General features: G+C 39.7%; 3 protein-coding genes across 6 annotated transcripts; all 3 read left to right on the forward strand.

The window, feature by feature from the left end:
* The first annotated feature begins 234 nt into the window (after positions 1-234).
* On the forward strand, positions 235-1132 carry LOC143330565 (gamma-crystallin M2-like). Of its 2 annotated transcripts, none has more exons than XM_076747234.1 (3): positions 235-246; positions 406-648; positions 857-1132. In XM_076747234.1, the coding sequence occupies exons 1-3, from the start codon at positions 238-240 to the stop codon at positions 1130-1132; spliced, it is 528 nt and encodes a 175-aa protein (XP_076603349.1). In that variant the 5' UTR covers positions 235-237. The 2 variants fall into 2 exon arrangements, with proteins under 2 accessions (XP_076603349.1, XP_076603348.1); XM_076747233.1 differs by having other exon boundaries at positions 238-246; positions 406-652; positions 864-1132.
* Positions 1133-2570: 1438 nt separating this feature from the next.
* LOC143330293 (gamma-crystallin M2) lies at positions 2571-4009 on the forward strand. 3 transcript variants are annotated; one of them, XM_076746744.1, is made up of 3 exons: positions 2571-2591; positions 3253-3495; positions 3737-4009. In XM_076746744.1, the coding sequence occupies exons 1-3, from the start codon at positions 2571-2573 to the stop codon at positions 4007-4009; spliced, it is 537 nt and encodes a 178-aa protein (XP_076602859.1). The 3 variants fall into 3 exon arrangements, with proteins under 3 accessions (XP_076602859.1, XP_076602861.1, XP_076602860.1); XM_076746746.1 differs by lacking the exon at positions 2571-2591 and adding an exon at positions 3065-3085; XM_076746745.1 differs by lacking the exon at positions 2571-2591 and adding an exon at positions 3077-3085 and having other exon boundaries at positions 3253-3492.
* A 4211-nt stretch (positions 4010-8220) lies between these two features.
* Positions 8221-9004, forward strand: LOC143330949 (gamma-crystallin M1). The gene is made up of 3 exons (XM_076747736.1): positions 8221-8229; positions 8360-8611; positions 8729-9004. Exons 1-3 carry the CDS (start codon positions 8221-8223, stop codon positions 9002-9004), a joined length of 537 nt encoding a protein of 178 aa, XP_076603851.1.
* The last annotated feature ends 4165 nt before the right edge of the window (positions 9005-13169 follow it).

Genomic DNA, 13169 nt, shown 5'->3' on the forward strand with positions numbered 1-13169 from the left:
ACATGGAGGAAAGAACAATAACTCATCACAGACCAAGAGTCATCTATACATAAACAGATTTTTCCCACCCACACACCCCCACCCCTGATCCATCATCACTGTGAGGGATATATTTGAATGACAATACTTTATGCTGTGCAATCACACAGCTGTCCTTTCTTTCTTTTTTTTATAAAGCACAGTGGCTTGGCTCAGGGACAGCATTGACCGGTAATACAGTCTAATGCCAACATAACCATGGGAAAGGTAAAGAAAATGAAATGTTGTGCTTTAACCCACACTTTCTACACACTTGTAATTTACTGAATAATTTGAGAGTTTCTTCTTTATGTTTCTCTGCTCAACTAGAAATTCATGCGAAAAACGGAAACTATCTTTGTTTGTGTGCAATGATTGCTTTTGCAGATCATATTTTACGAAGACAGAAACTTCCAAGGGCGCTCCCATGAGTGCAGCAGTGACTGTGCCGACCTTCACTCCTACTTCAACAGATGTAACTCCATCAGGGTGGAGAGTGGTTGCTTCATGATCTATGAGAGGCCCAACTATATGGGCAACCAGTACTACCTGAGGAGAGGAGAGTACTCTGATAACCAGCGTGTGATTGGAATGAACGACTGTGTCAGATCTTGCCGTATGATCCCCCAGGTAGGTCATAAAGACTTTGTTTGAGATTTTTTGATAGACTGATATATTTTTTGCATTCTGTCTTAAATGCTTGTTGTTTTGTAAATCAGTGTTATGTCAGTAGTGAAGTCCCTCATGAGACCCTTAAAAACAACACAAATATCTCTGGATATCAGTGAGATGTATTATTGAACTGGACTCAGTAACAGAGTTTTCCATCCTGTGCCAGCACCGAGGCTCCTACAAGATGAGGCTCTATGAACGCTCCGATATGTCTGGCCAGATGCATGAGCTGGTGGACGACTGTCCAAATGTCCAGGACCGCCTCAGCATGTCTGACTTCAACTCCTGTAATGTGATTGATGGCCACTGGCTGCTGTACGACCAGCCCAACTACAAGGGCAGAGTGTACTACCTGAGACCCGGAGAGTACAGGAGGTACAGTGACTGGGGAGGCACCAGCCCGAGAGTCGGTTCCCTCAGAAGAATCACAGACACCAACTGAAGTCAAGCTTTGCTAAAATGCATCTTTCAAAGTTAACTGTTTATTTTCCCAATAAACTTTAAGTGCTTAATAAAACATTACTCTGTTCTTCTGTGTATCTGCCAGCTGTAGTTTGTTGCCTCACAACTGGCACTTAGGTCACTAGAAATAATAATTAGGAAGGCTTAAGGCTTTATAGTCATTTTGTAAAATACCCCGAAGATTTCTTCTTCTTCCTGTTGATTGTGATAGAAACATATCTACTTTCTGGCTCCATGTGCTAAACAATGTATCTACCATAGCTTCTGGCTAGGTTGTTCACCCTAGCTTAATCTCCTCTATGTTTAGGCATACCCTGGCAAACAATGTCAGAGTCGCTGTCTCCTGCTATGTGCCCCTGATGGGATTAGCAGGTCTCTATACTGGCAGAATTTATCCATACGATTAGTGTTAAACACAAAACACTATAGAGACAGCTGCAGCACAGACTGTCTGAGACAGGACTGCCATGAAAAGGTGACCTGAATGTCACAAATGCAATGATTCTGGACAGACCCAACAACAAATTACAGAATAAAAGATGAATAGCAAAAGATCAGGATGGATCTGGTAAAGCAGGACATTATCTCAGGGGTTATCTCAAAGTAATATATGGCAAATAGGCTAAATTTTTTTAAATGCACTGCATGAAAACAAGTTCAACCCCAATCTCATAGTTTTACCATAAAAGATCAAAAAAAGTGAAATTAAGATGATGAATGGCATATTGCATTTTTATGACTAACATATACTGATCAAACCTTTAATATATCTTAAAATACACCTGTTGATTATGAGGACAACATTCTGTTCAAGTTTCTCTTAATATTTAGAAAAAAAAAAAACAATACAAAAGTGATAGAATAATATAACAATGAAAGTTGAAATACAATGTATATATATTCACAGCAAAATGACAATAGTCACATTTATTTTATACAACTAAATGATATTAAACTTTTATGTCAAACATCAGTAACAACCTCAGTAACATTTAAACATAAATATAAGTTTACATTTTAAGACATAACTCATACTACATCACAGGTGTATATTCATAGAAAGGATGAAGGAAACAGAGAGTTTGCTACATATCCTCTGCAGTCCTTGTATTTATAAATGAAATCAAGCTATCACTGGTCTTTGTCCTTTTGATACGGAAAAGTCCTAATAATATAATATGAGTAATTGTAATTAAACAAACAAGACACAACATCATAAATGAAAATAATAACAACTAGCTCTAGCTAGACCAAAAATTGAGGCCATGTACTCATTTTGCACTGTAATATTATAGAGGAAGTCTTCAAACATGGCTGTGATACAACAAGGGAATTGTAGTCCATTAAGTCAAAACAAAGACAGTTGAGCAGAAGTGCTATACCACACCTGAACCTGGGAGTAAAGGTGATGTTAGTCAATGAAGGAAAAATTGATACAGGCATCCCAAACACATACAGATAACACACAGAATGTTGTAACAATGTACAAATCCTAATAAAATCTTAATGTCCAATGCAGTATATAGAGTGACAGCACAGTATACACTTACTTATTTGCATACAGTGGGGTAGCTCAGGTAGAGCATTAGGGGGAGTGAATGGTTTCCTGCTCTGTTGCGCAACATATTTAATGCGAAAGGGCTGTTCCATATTGTTCTGTAGCCATTGTCCACTGGATGTGTGGATACCATACTAGTCTTTTCCTTTGTCCACGCATGTCAAAACACCAAACTAGTTAATTATTTATCCTTTTTTTCAAATACAAATCCATATTTCTGACCCAATGTTGTGCTCCAACAAAAAGGTAAACATGTGCCAGTAGCCTTCAATTATAACTATGAGAGAATTTGAATAACAATACTTTGTTTGTCAAGAGGTAGTATAAAAAGCCCTGAAAACATGGGGAATCTCTCCAACGGAGACCATGGGCAAGGTAAGTACTGATTTTCCTCTCTGCTGAAATTAAATGTTACTTTCTACAAAGCTGTTCACTTCGCTGTTAATATGTTTATATGTTGAACACAGAGCTGATTCCTTATTCTCTTTTTGCTGAAAGTTCACGCTACAGCTCATCACATTTGCACTTTTATTTTCCACCAGATCATCTTTTACGAGGACAAGAACTTCCAGGGTCGAAGCTATGAGTGCAGCAATGACTGCACGGACCTTCACTCGTACTTCAGCCGCTGCAACTCCATCAGGGTGGAGAGCGGCTGCTTTATGATCTATGAGCGACCAAACTTCATGGGCCACCAGTACTTCATGAGGAGGGGAGAGTATCCTGACTACCAGAGATGGATGGGCTTCAGTAGCTGTATCCGCTCGTGCCGGATGATACCAGTGGTAAGTGAGTGGTTTCTAAAGACAGAGGAGGCAATGAAATTTCAAAGAAGTTTCAGCATAGCTGTAGCATATAAGTCTGTGTTCATTTCAAAAAGTCAGGATGACTTAATAGAAGGTAAGGATTTTGCCATATGAGCATATTTTTGTGTCAACAGAGTCCATTTTTAGGTTTGATTTGTCAGAAGCTTGTGGTTACAGAAGACATATCATTTGCTGAAACCTTTTTTCTTTTGGTTCCCAGTATCGAGGCTCCTACAGATTGCGTATCTATGAGAAGCCCGACTTCAGTGGTCACATGATGGAGTTCATGGATGACTGTCCCTGTGTGTCTGACCGTTTCCATCACCGCCATGTCTACTCCTGTAATGTTATGAATGGCTACTGGATCTTCTATGAGTACCCCAACTACCGAGGCAGACAGTACTTCCTCAGAACTGGGGAGTACAGGAGGTACCGCGACTGGTGCGCCACCTGTGCCATCGTCGGTTCCTTCAGGAGGGTCACTGAATTTTAGCCATTAAGCGAAAACCTTGCTGTAAATATCAAACACTTTGTTTATTAAAGATGTTGAATTTTTAACCTCTGTTGTGAATGTGTTTTCATTGATTTGTCAAACATTGGCTTTAAAAGGTAAAAAGCTGTAATTGCCTTGAGTAAATAAGCTTTATAAAAGCAATAAAAAGGCTGCCAGCACTGTGTGGTTTGCATATCCTGTACTTACTGTGAACAAGAGGGTAAAAGGCATTCTTTTTTAAATTGTACTTCCTTCTTAACTATATAGGGAACAAGAGGAGTAAGCAGCCATAACTGTACTGCAACTGGTCCAAAGCAAATAACCTACCCATCAACCCATCAATTATTATATAATACTATTGTAATAAACTTATATACTATATACTACAATAAAACCTACAAACAATCCTTACAGAATTAGCACCATCACAGCAAATGCTGTAGCCCAAGCTGTCTTGGTAATTAACTTGGTAATTAAATTTCACAAATTACAGTTTTGGTATTATTTCTGGACTATTTATGGATGTCCTTTTATTTTAAAGCAGGGGTGGGATATTGTCATTTCAGTCATATGTCAATTCAAACATCATCATGAAGTCAAGCTCTTTATCTAATGGAATGCCATTAGAAATGTTAGAATTACAATTGCAAACAGTAATAGTCGTCATATTTATTTAATAACAGCATTAAACTTGTCACCCTCTGCCCTCTGCCAGCCCTGTCCCTGTAAAGCCTGTGGTACAGGATCCATAACACCAGAACCTGGTTGAAGGAGCTAATCTAACTTGCAACTCTCCGTCTGTTTGTTTAACACACTCTTAGGCATGCTTGCACACACAGACACAGACACAAACACACACACACACACACACACACACACACACACACACACACACACACACACACAGACAACCTATAGTTAGTAGAGAGAGGGACATATTAAGAGAAGGGGAGAGAGAAAGAGAGAAAGCATCATACTTTTAATGTAACCTATTACTATACTTTTTGTGATATTCTTCCCTGTTTTTTCTTTCCATATTTGAAATGGCCTGTCCTCTACACACTGCAGTCCTGCAGAACAATGGTGCTGCCACCCACTTCTGTCCACCTGGTGTGAGGAAATTCTTTTGGTTTCCCGCTCCGACCCCAGACCCGTTCATGCAATTGTCCAACTAGAGTTGTTGGCGCATGATCCCTAACTGGCTTCCCACTCACAAAAACTGTCAGTTGCTTTGTTGGAATGTGTTTTCAGAGGGGCACCAGGAGTAGCCCAGTGTATTCTAAATATTGTTCATTTGACATTTGCATCAGATGGACATGCTTGTTTCTCAATCATCCTCCAAAAATGACATTCCTGTGCCCAGTATTTTAGTAATTACATTACGATGAAAAAATGATTATTTCAGATTCATCAGTTCCTTAACTTGCAGAATCAGTGACAATTTTTCTAATTACTTCTCAAAATGCATTTTTAAAAAAATTGTTAAATAGACAGCACTTTTTTGCCTTTCATTCACCTGTGCACTCATAGCAGGCCCCGAAGGGACAGACCCCTATTGTGTTTGTGCCAATGTATTATTATTATTATTATTATTATTATTATTATTATTATTATTATTATTATTATTATTATTATTATTATTATTATCTGTTGTCTTATGCTGCTGCTTAAATTTCTGTCAAATTTTCTAGGTGGAATGAGCTGAGTTGCATCTTTCTAGCTGCAACTCAGCCCCACAACTAGAAACAATGTGCAAGTGCTTCAGACCCCTTAGTCCGATTTACTTGGAACTGGACACAGTCCAGCTCAGTGTGCTCTACACAAAAAGTCTCTTTGACCATAAAAGTTTACATTTTTTGGAAAACTGTAATATGAATAGAACTTTTTGACTGTATCAATACAAAAATTAGCATTGCGATCCTGAGATACACAGTCCTACTATAAATGGTCAGTTGGTTGAAAAACTTTGCAAGGGCTGGGACTTAGCAAGAAAATGACCATAACTCATGAACAATTTGCCCAGTCATCATAAATCTTGGAACATATCTTCAGATTGGATTGGGAAAAGGCCTCTGAAAGCATTTGGAGCCTGACCTACCCGGGCCACCACAAATACCAAAAATGTGTACCTCACAACCCAATGGACACAACTCCACCAATTTAGGTGTTTCCAGTCTTTAGTTGCTCTTGCTTCTTCAAACATGTTTGAAACATGTTGCTACATCAAATTCAGAGTGAACAGATATTTGCAAAAATTAATGAAGCTGATGAGGTCAAGCATTAAATATATTGTCTTGTGCAGTTTTAGTCGAGTAAATGTCAGAAAGGATCAGGAAATGGTCACATTCAGTTTTATTTATGTTTTTGTTTTATATATGTTTGACACAGTGTTCCAGCATGCTAGAGAAGGGTTGGGAACTGTTTCACCACAAATAAATCATGACTTTCTGCACACTGGGGCCGCACTGTGCAGCTGGTGCCCTTTTTATTTTTTTTCACCTCTGCCCCACAGACAGCCAGACATGAAGAAAGCTCCAGTGCAAACTTCAAATGAATGAAAATTATGTGGAAAATGTGATGGAAATATAGTATTGCTTTGTTTTTCTGTGCAGATTTGAAGAGTGTTGACGCTGAACATGATTTAGGCAATCCACTGTTTTCACTGCACAGAAGCCGAGAACAGCCGTGCTTGCAATTATTTTTCTAGTACCAAGATTAATTATTTCAGAATCTTGAGAAAATGACCTTTGCTATCCCAAGATAACGAGATAATCAACACTTAATCAAAAGAAAACAAAAGCGTGTTTCCTCTTATTAATCATGATGTTTACCAGAGACCAGATGTGCCATGCCAGCATGCATAGATGGAGTCTTGACAACTGTAGCAACTAATTTAACCATAACATGTGAGAGTGATTAGTATCTATTATTGATCAATCCATAAAAAGTTAACCTGCTAAAAAATTTTGGACTTACTTTGTCTTATGGCTTTAACAATGTCTGACTTCTAATAGGCTTTATTTGAACTGCTGCTGACCGAAAAAGAGAAAACTTGTTTTTGTTATTAATTATTTTGCCAGTTGTGATAAATTAACATGTTATCATGAGGAGTCAGGCTTTATTATTTCAAGTTAACAGTTCTTGTTAATGAACAGTTCAGTTCATTAACAAGCAAGAAATTCAAGCTGTGATATAAAAAACAGAGCTCCTTCATCACACCGCACTTGCTGAACTCCTTCAAACACATTGTTATTTTCCTTATTTATTTCTTTAAAACTAGACAATAAAACAACAAATAAATGAGCTGACTTCTTTTAAAAGCACTAAGCCTTAGTATTACTCACTCATTTTTATAGACTATTACTCCTACTGTACATAATCAACATAAACTGTGCAGCAATCACCAATTGAAAAACACAAAATCAGCCTTTTTTTTTTTTTAAATGAGTAAATTCTTTCAAGCAGAGTTTAATACAACTCTTAAACAATCTATAGTGTAGCTAACGTTTTTCTTTTTCATTCATTGCTGTTTTGATGAGTTTTTTCAAGTAATCTGCATTAGTTTGGATAAGGTGTAGTGAATACTACAAAATAACAACTATTCCCAGATTAATACCTATTTGATATCTCATGTTGCTCTTGGCACTATATCATGGAAACTCATTTTAGAGTAAATCAGCATTAGTAAACTAATCCAAAGCACAATTTGCCTTTTAAATATAGTTGATTTACATTAGTTTGCATGAAACAACGTTTTTTATTCACCAAACGGGATTTGTTATCAGTGGGGGGAAACTGTTGTAAAACTGCAAAAATGCAAAGTCAGTATATTTTAATTCTTTATACGAACTAAATATTTGTTATAGTTCTGGGTTTCTCACGCGTTTGTTAGAGATGTGGCCCAATGTCATGTTCTTTCCATCAGTCTGGATCAGACCATATGCGGAGAACCTTCTGACTGACAATAGAACACACACAAAGCTTATGCTTATAATAGACAATGCAGATGACTGCTGCCAGAAATGTATGGAGAACCATTGTTACACATTTATAGGCCCTGTTCAGCAAAAATCATACTGCTAATTCATCAGCTTTGCACATTTGAATAACAACGCATTGTGGCCCCTGGGGTTTTGTATAAAAAGGCCCTGGAGTCATGGAGTTGGCAGAGCAAGTTGAACCATCCACTGGGAACAACCTAAACCACCATCATGGGCAAGGTAATGGGATATTTACTTATGTGTGTTTTCCCATATCTTCAAAATAATAGCTTTTACACAGAAAAATAAATAAAAATTTTACAGTTAGCACTGATATAAATCCAGATCTTTCCTCTGGTCTCTGTTTCAGATCGTCTTCTATGAGGAGAGGAACTTCCAGGGTCGCTCCTATGAGTGCATGAGCGACTGCTCTGACCTGTCCTCCTACCTGAGCAGGTGCCAGTCCTGCAGGGTGGAGAGTGGCTGCTTCATGGTGTATGAGCGCCCTAACTACATGGGCATGCAGTTCTTCCTGAGGAGAGGAGAGTACCATGACATGCAGCGCATGATGAGCATGGGAATGACCTTCGACTCCATCAGATCCTGCAGAATGATCCCTTATGTAAGAGACCTACTCTCTACATCCCTTTGGTTTTTATAAATCTAAATTTGTTTCATGTTTAGTTTTGTGGTTGTGTGATAAAATCCATACTTACATTTTCCCTGTATTGTATTACAGCACAGAGGTCCATTCAGGATGAGAATCTATGAAAGGGAGAACTTCGGTGGTCAGATGAATGAGCTGATGGACGACTGTGACAACATCATGGACCGCTACCGTATGTCCGACTGCATGTCCTGCAACGTGATGGACGGCCACTGGCTGATGTATGAGCAGCCCCACTACAGAGGCAGGATGATGTACCTGAGGCCCGGAGAGTACAGGAGCTTCAGGGACATGGGCATGAGTGGCACAAGGTTCATGAGCATGAGGCGTATCACTGATATGTGCTAGACTGCTGTATTTGACTTGAGTAAATAAAAATGATGTGTAATTCATAACATAATTTGTACAGCACTTGATTCTTTTGTGTGGTTTGTCCTTAGCTGTTAAAACACCTAAACTAAATCCCATCACCAAAAATGTTGTAATTTAAGAGATACATCCAGCCATGAAACATGTTCGGATTTGCATATCTCTATTGAGCCAACATGACTCAACAAATAAGGGTCACAGACAGATGGAACTAACCGTCTTTGCAATAGACACCTATTGCAACACCTCTGTATTTTGTAGGCCTTAGTGGTAGTGTTACACTAGATTCTGTTATAGTCATATTTATACATGTTTAGAACAGTTTATACCATTTACATAAAAGCTGGAAAGAAAACAACTGTAACATTTTTGCATACAGCACAAGCTAAGCTGATACAGTTGGCTATTGCCCAGCATATCTTATTCAATCATAAATCATTTTTTCAGCCTGGTCTCACCAAATGACTTATGAATAACATTCCAAGCATTTCGCTTGTCATTTTTGGTGCTGATGTCATAGAGAAAAAAACGTCAGTTGACATAGTGAAAAGATTGAGAAAGTCCACATATGGAGGAGGCTGGGGTGGATGGATAGGTAAAACAAACACAGGACTTTCATTCAGGAGATCACGTTCATGTCCTGTGTGAAACCACAAGCCAATGTTGTTTTAACTTACATCTGTAAAATAACTTGGGTAACATATTTAACCTATGTCATGTTTATATTGTAAGTTACGTCAGGCATGCACGTTAAATTACTAAAACAAAAAGCATGATATTATCCTTAACCTAACCTACTAGTTTTGTTATTACTGTTGTCATGACGATGAGAGTCACCTGATTATGAAGACCAATGTCAGTCACCTGATTTTGTCCTTTCCTGCATGTCCAAAGATCATAAAATGCAGATGGTGTTAACGTGAAAAACTTAAAATGTATGACATTACATCTAAAATGGTTTTATACATGTCCATACGCACACATGTTTTTTATATGCTATAAGATACATAATGAGTGAAATAAGCAGTCAGTGCCATAGCTGTGCATTTCTGCCCTGGGACTGCAGTATTTAGACAGCCCGGGTTTCATGTGTCCCATACCAAAGGAACCAATCCCACTAATTTACAGTGTGGAACCTGTTTGCCTGGTAGACAAATTGTCGGTCCAGCATGGGGCCTGTGATGTCTTTTAGTTGAGTCAACACCAATCTCTTAGAGGATTTCATGACCACAGATGTCAGGGTGACAGGTCTGTAGTCATTTAATCCAGAGATAGAGGTCTGTTTTGGCACCAGAGTTATTATGGATCATTTGAAGCATAAGGGAACCTCACACAGCTCAGGTGATTTGTTGAAAATCTGTGTGAAGATGGGTGGTCACCTGGTCAGTCTGTGCCGACCAGCTGACATGTTTTACTTTAATTAAAATAGACATTCCTTTAATTTTTTTTATTTTCAAATCCTTCTGTAGCCACCTTTTTAGTTGTATGGAGATTGAGTGACATTTATTGCTTGATGAAGGTTTATCATTGAAAAAAGGTTGACTATCACAATTTTGTTATTAAATTAAATCTAATAAGATAATGTAGTGAAGTAGAAATAGTCCATAGCATCTTACACCACTCCTGCAGCATAAATGTTAATAGCCTCAGTGGATGGGTTTGTGGGCTACATCATTGCAAAATGGCAACAATCATGGTCGAAAACAAACTGTAACGATCTAGACCTTATGCGGAGATGAAAATGAGAAGTTGTTTTTGTGCTGTGACTTTAATTGTATACAAACCTCTTGTACACAGGCAGCACTTGCACGATGAAAAGATGGTACAACAAGGCTGATGAGGCTTTGTAGGACTGTTTTGATACACCTATGTAGGAAGTACTTTGTGATGCTCAAGGGGGGAGGGACATTGATACTCTCACACACTATATAAAGGACGATGTAACAGGGTAGCCCGGAATTGGCCTGATTTAATGTAATTTAAATGTAATTGCTCTGATTTATTATTCTTTTGCTTGCAGTGATAATCATTTATTGGCTTGGAGTAATTTATTATTTTGATTGTTGTCATACTATTGGTTAAGTGTGTGTGTGTGTGTGTGTGTGTGTGTGTGTGTGTGTGTGTGTTCTGTGGGTGTGTCTATCACATGAGGTGATTGCATGGGGGTGGGATGATGGGATACAGGTGTGTTAGGGTGTGACCTTCAATCTGCAGCCATTTAACCAGCACACCCACACTAGGTTCTGCCAGGTTCCTGTCCGGTGCACAGGCGCACAGGTACAGACTTTTGGCGCAGGTGATAGTGTTGAAGCCTTTCTCCCTGTGTGTATATGTATTTAGTGGTCCTGTGGGTGGTGGTGTTCTGTCTTGTGGTGTATATGTAAATGTTTTCTTCTTTCTTTTCTTTTGGTGGCACGGTGGCACGGTGGCAACACTGTCGCCTCACAGCAAGAAGGTCCCGGGTTCGATTCTCGCTGCGGGCACCGGGTGTGTCCTCCACCATGCCTTCGGTGCCTGCTGCTCGAGTGTGTGTGCGGAGTTTGCATGTTTGCATGTTCTCCCCGTGTTCACCTGGGGTATCCTCCGTAAAAATATACCCCCACTAAAAACATGCAAGAAGATCACCACCTGACCAATGGTGACAGCGAAGATGGGTCCCTGGGCGCCGGTCTGGCTGCCCACCGCTCCTGGTCTGCCGCGGAGGAGGGACGACCAGGATGGGTTAAAGGCGGAAGTCAAATTTCACCTTGTGTGCAGTGTTCGCATGTGTGTGACAAATAAAGGGGAATGTCTCCCCCGATTCTTCTTCTTCTTCTTCTTTCTTTTCATCCTCTCCTGTGAACACTGTGCAGTGTGCTGTAGCTGCCGCTGGGGTTCATTACAGTACGTACACAGCTGGGTCAAGCCTGGAGAGCTGCATATGGTGTAGAGCAGCAGCTGCTGGCAGGATCATCAGGAACAATAAGCAACATGGACGTTAAAACTGACCAGCGGAGCAGCAACCAGCAACAGTGTAGCCATCCCTGGTGTATTTCTTCGGCTTTGCCACATGCAGGGAAATGTGGCACACCCAGCGACAGGTCTGTCCCCTATATTCAACTATTAACTACTACTGACTTCCTCCATTCCACTGACTGTCAGCACCTATTCCACTGACTTGTAGTTTACCTGGCCCTGCCTTGTTTTAACATTTTGTTTATTTATTACCATTTATAATAACTTTTATAACATTTATAAAAATTGTTTTCTTACAAATATTCAACCTGTTGTCCTTCGCCCACTTTTATGCAGTGGTTGGTCAATCCGAACTAAGTGATCTTTTACAGCTACATCTACTTCTGTGTGGAGAATGCTGTACCCACCAGGACTGGATTACCCCTGATTTAAAAGCTTTCCTCAAAGAAAAAACAAAACACCAGGGGCCTTATGTACAAAGGGTGCGTATGCACAAAAACATGGCGTACGCTCTTTTTCACGGCAAAGTTCAGATGTATCAAGAGTGAAATGACCCTGGAAATGTGCAGTGCCTCACGCCAACTTCATGGCTGGCGTACACACGTTTCTACAGCTGTTGATCCTTTGGCAACACTTAGAGGTGATGCTGGGATGTGTACATCAGAGACACATGAACAATTAACACCGATGAACAATTAACACACCCACGTACCTGCAATTACACGAGTGGATTTAAAGGCATTTGCAAAGTGGTGCAAAAAATGTTAAAAACAATGGCTGCTTTAGCAGTATTAGAAGACATTGCAAATGGTGCAATACGAAGAGAGGATTTACTGGCACATGATGACAACTGGCTCATCAGCCGCTTTAGGTTCCCGAGGGCAGTGCTCCTGGAACTGTGTGCAGAGCTGCGGCCGGCCTTGGAGCACAACACAGTGAGGAGCCATGCACTGTCTGTACCCATACATGTGCTGACCACACAATTTAACCAACATTGTGGTGAGGTGGCCTGGTTCAACGCACGATTCATACATACAGTAACAGCATGGTTGGGAACAGACTATAAGCTGGCACTGTGCGATGGGTGGCTTCTTGGTGAGTAAATTTATTCGTGTAATTGTCCTAATATTAATCCCCGTGATGCGCATTCAGCATGTGCGCCCCCAAATTCTATCCTGTCTTCACAGCA

Source organism: Chaetodon auriga, chromosome 13 (assembly GCF_051107435.1).
Source record: "Chaetodon auriga isolate fChaAug3 chromosome 13, fChaAug3.hap1, whole genome shotgun sequence".
NCBI classification, from domain to species: domain Eukaryota; kingdom Metazoa; phylum Chordata; class Actinopteri; order Chaetodontiformes; family Chaetodontidae; genus Chaetodon; species Chaetodon auriga.

Bases quoted from the DNA above. Each gene is read 5' to 3' on its own strand.
- LOC143330565 (XM_076747234.1), top strand. The intron at 649-856 runs GTAGGTCATAAA...ATCCTGTGCCAG, and splicing joins CTTGCCGTATGATCCCCCAG to CACCGAGGCTCCTACAAGAT.
- LOC143330293 (XM_076746744.1), top strand. From the start codon at position 2,571: ATGAAGGAAAAATTGATACAG. The intron at 2,592-3,252 runs GCATCCCAAACA...ATTTTCCACCAG, and splicing joins TGAAGGAAAAATTGATACAG to ATCATCTTTTACGAGGACAA. The intron at 3,496-3,736 runs GTAAGTGAGTGG...TTTGGTTCCCAG, and splicing joins CGTGCCGGATGATACCAGTG to TATCGAGGCTCCTACAGATT.
- LOC143330949 (XM_076747736.1), top strand. The intron at 8,612-8,728 runs GTAAGAGACCTA...ATTGTATTACAG, and splicing joins CCTGCAGAATGATCCCTTAT to CACAGAGGTCCATTCAGGAT.